At 39.8% G+C, this 6,000-nt stretch overlaps 1 protein-coding gene across 2 annotated transcripts in view; it reads left to right on the top strand.

Moving 5' to 3' along the window:
• The first annotated feature begins 872 nt into the window (after nt 1-872).
• The window catches only part of LOC104604652 (polyadenylate-binding protein-interacting protein 12-like), a 30,726-nt gene continuing 25,598 nt past the window's right edge, over nt 873-6,000 (top strand). Inside the window, exons 1-9 of one of the 2 annotated variants that reach the window (XM_010269085.3) lie at nt 873-948; nt 1,061-1,745; nt 1,916-2,026; nt 2,143-2,187; nt 2,276-2,348; nt 2,464-2,576; nt 2,722-2,781; nt 2,868-2,915; nt 3,009-3,077. In XM_010269085.3, coding sequence (XP_010267387.1) covers nt 1,101-1,745; nt 1,916-2,026; nt 2,143-2,187; nt 2,276-2,348; nt 2,464-2,576; nt 2,722-2,781; nt 2,868-2,915; nt 3,009-3,077 — 1,164 coding nt within the window. In that variant the 5' untranslated portion in view covers nt 873-948; nt 1,061-1,100. Of the gene's footprint in view, nt 949-1,051; nt 1,746-1,915; nt 2,027-2,142; nt 2,188-2,275; nt 2,349-2,463; nt 2,577-2,721; nt 2,782-2,867; nt 2,916-3,008; nt 3,078-6,000 lie in introns of both variants that reach the window. The other variant, XM_010269087.2, reaches the window with a different exon arrangement.

Below are 6,000 nucleotides of genomic sequence, written 5' to 3'. Positions count from 1 at the left end.
ATCTGACCTGATTCGACCATGCCTAAGGCCCGGCTTGTGACCCAGTTTAACACGGCCCAAGCCCATAACACGGATCCGTACAAATTTAAGCCGTGGGCCGTGCCGGGCCGACCCCAAATTATCCCTGTAGAGGGCGGCACGGACCAAGACGGTCCGCACTTTGCGCGGGCAGCTGGCGGGCATGCCGTGCCGGCCCAGCAGGCATTCTTTCTTTCAAGTTTTAAGTACTGAATCAATTGCATGTGTACACGTGGCAGAAGCAGAGGCATTCTTGCTTCGTGCGGAAAATACAAAGCAGAAGCTACGTCACCACCTCCTCTGCAATGAATGTAGGCATTTTGTCATTAACATCATCCTCATCAGCACCATCATCACCATTATAGCGGTGTATGCGACGGCCGATGAGATCTCCTCCAAGTGATAATAGCTCAGTACACACTCTCTGATAGCACAGGCATTGACCGCAGGATCGAAACATCTTCTCGTGAATTTAACATATATGTGCAAACAAAACATCATACATACATAGATACATCTGAATGTAATGGTTTATGTCATGGTCATGCATAGTCGTGAGTTCACGACTCATTGCTTGTGAAAAAAGTTCATAGCCCATCAAGGGTTTTGGGTAAAAATATTTGGGTTCAAAGGGGTCGTCTTCATTTTGGGACGTTGTGAAGAAGGTCCAAAAAGGTTACTCAACTAAAACGAACGATCCGAAGTACTTCGCTTGCTCTCTCTCTCTCTCTGCGTAGAATTAGAAGATTGAGATAAAATAAAATAAAGGGAAAAGGAGAAAACTGAACAAGGTTTCTCTCCCTTTTGTGTCTCATTTCTTTGTTTTCCCTTTCCTTCTTCGTTTTGCAGAAGATTTTCGAGTTTAGTTTTCTCCAAAGCGATCTAGAGGAGGTTTCGTTTTTGATCAATGAAGACGATTTAGAGAAGCAGGTAAACTTTCATTCACAAATGTAATTTGGGGTCATTTTCTGCTTTTTTTTAGGGCAAATTTACTGTTCAATCCAACGATCGGAAATAAAAATAAACAAATTAGAAATCACAGAGAAATTTCCGAAAGAATCATTTATCGTGGTGTTCCGGTCATGGCGGTTGTTGAGAATGCTGGTGTCGATATGGGGATTAATGTTGGTTCTTCAAGCCGGAATTTCGAAGCTGCCGTTCCGGATTCGCACGTTTCCAACGATCTGGATCAACCGAAGCAGAATCATTTAGTCGCGAGAATGACCGATCCTACTTTACAGCAAGACAACAATAATAACTCAGTTTTACGGCCCCATGATCAACCATACCACATGAAGGTTCATTCCTTTCAGCAGCAGCAGCAGTCGCAGCACAGGGGGGCAGCTCCCGTGGCGCATGTTAGCAACCACAAGCCTCAGCTGTCACAGGTTCGGCACAACCCTGACCATGTGCCGAAGAACGCTGTGCAAAATGTGCAGGGGGGAGCGACGCCGCCGCAGCATGGTGCACCGGGAAAGTCTGGGTTTGTGCAGGCACATCAGCGATCAAATGGTGTCGATTTGCAGAGGAATGGGGAGGTTGATGAGGGTTACAAGCAGGATATCAGGGATTTGGAGGAGCTTCTCTCTAAGTTAAATCCTATGGCTGAAGAATTCGTGCCTCCTTCCCTTGTAAACCATGGATCAGGCGGTGGCCTTCATACTAACAGCTTTTTGATGCCCAATAACACTGTCAACGGCAATGCCAACGGAAACGCCGGCCGCCGGGTAGGATTAAAACTGCTTTCCCTTGATTTATTTGCCTACGTTTCTCTGTTCCTTCTGTCCACGTCTTTTGTCTCGTTCTATCTTTTTTTACAAGTCCCATTTTTCTTTAACCTCTTTTATATTTGTTATCATTGCTTTTGTACCTTCACCCATAACCTCTCTTGGTTCAGAAGAAGAATAACTACAGTCAAGGGAAGCGGAGAATGAACAGCAGAACAAGTATGGCGCAGCGAGAAGAGGTAATCAGGAGGACTGTCTATGTTTCTGATATTGATCAACAGGTAAGCAATTACATTTACTTGGTTGGCCTGCCAATCTTCCTCTCCCTCGCTTTCTCTTTCTTTCTCTTTCTCTTCCTGCTCATCAACACTTCGACTAAAATATGACTTTGTTCTAGGTCACCGAAGAGCAACTTGCGGCACTCTTTATAAACTGTGGACAGGTAACCATGTTTTTTGCCACTCTATACTGCTTTTACTCCGTAATGGTGACTTATTTCTTTGAATAACTTCCCCTTTTTTGGGCTGAAGGTTGTTGACTGCCGTGTATGCGGTGATCCTAATTCCGTTCTTCGTTTTGCTTTTATTGAGTTTACTGACGAGGGTAAACTTCATGACCTCAGTGGGCTATTTGGTTTGCATTTTTGATGAACTTTTTGTTTTGTTGCAATAGTTTGAACAAGTAGTTATTTATACTTTTTTGCTCTGTGACAATTCAGAGGGTGCAAGGGCTGCGTTGAGTCTGGCAGGAACTATGCTTGGTTATTACCCAGTGAGGGTGCTTCCCTCAAAAACTGCAATTGCACCTGTTAACCCAACATTTTTGCCAAGGGTGAGAAAGTCTGCAACTGTGGTTGCTTGCACCATTCTATATGATGATAGTGCTTCATTCATTTTCCATATATTTGAATTTAAGAGATCATACTCCTAGTTCATATTTTTTCTCATTATGTTCTAATGGTTTATGTGGTTTACAGTCTGAAGATGAACGTGAAATGTGCGCAAGAACTATTTATTGTACAAATATTGATAAGAAGGTTGTTTAAAATTTCTATATCATTGTAGAATGTCATTTAGAGAATGTAATGACATGCTCATTTCTGAATTTGTTAATTTGATGTAGGTTTCTCAAGCAGATGTCAAACTCTTTTTTGAATCAATTTGTGGAGAGGTTTGTATATTCTACTTAATTAAACACAAGGATTAATTGTGATATCCCTGTTTGGTAAGAAAATAAATATGGGTTATGTCTTCTATGGTGCAGGTTTATCGCTTGAGACTGCTGGGTGACTATCATCATTCTACCCGTATTGCTTTTGTCGAGTTTGTATTGGTAATTTCTTCAGTTCTTCTTTTGTCCATTCTGAAGCCTTTACCACAAAATGTGCTATGGTATACTAGTGTTTTGACATGATGAACTATCAGTGGTATTTTTTTATTTTTTTTGTATTTATGTACTTTTCATAAGGGACCATTGCTTTGTGCAATGCTAAGTTCTTGGGCTGACAAATGTGAAAATATGGGTTCAAGTGTGAGAGTGACCATTTTGCACAAAAATGTCAAGGTTAGGTGATGTAGGACTCATCCAAACAGCAGCTAATTAGGGGCAAAAATGGGTCCTAAGCAAGTTAGAAGTAGGTCCACAAAGTCCTTAGCTTGCTAGTTTGAAATTTATACTTGTTTTTCCCATTAAAGTGAGCTGGACAGGATGAAGAGGCTGAATAATCACCATAAAAAGTGAAAACTTAATCGGAAAATGGGTGAAATGAGCTCAAATAGAGTTAACAGGTTGGCTAAGTAAAAGAAAAGAAAAGAAAGAACTAGGAAAATGGATGCTGTACTTTCTTAGTGAGGATCGCAAAAATTAAGTGATAAAAGAAAATGCAAAGGAGAAGAAAGGAAAAATGGTGGGGAAGTAAGAAGAGGCATGAAAAATTTAAGCTACTTGCAGTAAATTCCAGAATCCAGATAGGTCGTATGGAGTCAGCACCATTAGGTTTCCATAGGTCAGCGGCTGGATATGGAGTCAGCAGCTTCATAATTTTGGAGTCAGATGCATGAAGAAATTGAGGAGATAATCCAAAATGCTATAAGAAGTTAAGAACATAAGAACAATAAAAAAACCTGGAATGATAAAACAGAAATTCAACAAATTTGCTTTTATCAAAAAAAAAAAAAATCAACAAATTTGGACTCAACAAAGAATTAAGCTAATTGAAGTAAATTCCAGATACCATTAGGTTTCCATAGGTCAGCGGCTGGATATGGAGTCAGCAGCTTCATAATTTTGGAGTCAGATGCATGAAGAAATTGAGGAGATAATCCAAAATGCTATAAGAAGTTAAGAACATAAGAACAATAAAAAAACCTGGAATGATAAAACAGAAATTCAACAAATTTGCTTTTATCAAAAAAAAAAAAATCAACAAATTTGGACTCAACAAAGAATTAAGCTAATTGAAGTAAATTCCAGATAGGTTTGCAAATGACTCCATAACTGAGAAGGTCACTTGGCATCCCTCTGATTATTGGAGCTGTGGGATCAGTGTCTAATTGTAGGCAGCAGGCTTTCCGTGGTAAGTTTAGTGGACCTCACATGCACTTTGCCCTGTCCCCACCCCTCAATCCCCTGTAATGCATAATATATAATATTGAAAAACAAAGATAGGTCTGGATGGAATCATCACCTAGAGATGGAACATATCCAAGGTTTTGACCCAGTGAATCACCCTTGTAACTATGCATTTCGTTACCACTTCAGAATTTTCACACTTATCTCTTGTTTTTTGAAAGATTCTTACATTTCTTACCCTAGAGGCAAGAATTTTACTCCTCTTAGGCTAACTCAAAGTAGACGGGTCAAAGAGTCCATGTAATTCTAGAGGCAAGGTCCACTTATACCCAAATAAGGTAAAAATATTTCTCAAATACTTGCAATGAAAGGACAGGAGATCAGTAAGTGGTAATAATATTCCTTATTGGCTTTGCAAAGAACAGACAAGCAAAGAAGAGGCCTTCTCTATTGCAAATTATATGCAGTATCAAATTTTCCATGCAATATTTCCCAACAGGAAGCACTAATTTTAGGGGGAATAGGCTTACAAGGAAACACAAAAAGGAGAAGAAAGACTCACATGTAAAGGCACCTGATTGACCAGGGGACCAAATAAACTTATCAGAATTGGAAGGATCTAACCAAACTTTTCAAGGAATTGCAAGAGACTGGCCACTAGAGTAAGTGGTAATAACATTCCTTGTTGGCTTTGCAAAGAACAAACAAGCTTGGAGGCAAGCAAACAAGAGGCCTTCTCTATTGCAAATTATCTGCAGTATCAATTTTTCCATGGAATATTTCCCAACAGGAAGCACTTGCTTTAGGGGGGGATAGGCTTACATCAAATTTCCTTGAAAGGGAAAGACTGAGTGGATGGGGGAGAACAGAAAGAGGAGAAGAAAGACTCACAAGTAAAAGCACCTGATTGACCAGGGGAGCAAATAAACTTATCAGAATTGGAAGGATCTAACCAAACTTTTCAAGGAATTGCAAGAGACTGGCCACCACAACCACTTGCCCAAAAGAGCTAGGTTCTTCTTCCCAATGTTTTTTTTTTATTGACCAGTGATTCTTCTCAATGTTACCAATTCCTACTCCCATTGCTCCTTTGTCTTACACATGGTCTCCTAGCTGATCAAATGAAACTTATTTTCTTCACCTAGCCCCCACAAAAAATTCCTTAATAATTTTCTCTAGCTACAAAGCCTCTTCTTGTGGCATCTTAAACACAGAGAGATAATAAACCGACAATAATTATCTTCCCAACAAATGTAACTAAACAAGGGAAGACTTGCTAACAAAGACCATAGATGGGCAGGGCCATCATTGGGTAACATGCAAAAGTTCCCTATGGGGGTATGTAGAATTATCTTTTTGGTCACATGCAAAAGTTCTCATACTAAACATGCAGGCTGCATCTAGAATTATCTTTTTGGGATCAATATCAGCAATACGGTTCACACAACTATAAACCTAATCCAAAATGTTGAATTAATTGTACCGATCCCTATGGTGGGTATGTAAAGAGAGGTTGAATAGATTTTTTTTTTTTTTATTTTTTTCTACAAAAATGTTGAGTTTCCTTCCTTCTATATGCAAAAAGACATTGCAAATGGTAAGAGGCTCCAGGAGATTCTTTCCCAAGGGCTAAAGCAATTAGGAAGAAGTTTGAACTGCTCAGGTGGATTCAGAAGTCTGCTAA

Source organism: Nelumbo nucifera, chromosome 1 (genome assembly GCF_055504915.1).
Source record: "Nelumbo nucifera cultivar China Antique chromosome 1, China Antique-T2T, whole genome shotgun sequence".
NCBI classification, from domain to species: Eukaryota; Viridiplantae; Streptophyta; class Magnoliopsida; order Proteales; family Nelumbonaceae; genus Nelumbo; species Nelumbo nucifera.
This window is presented reverse-complemented; position numbering and strand designations above follow the sequence as displayed.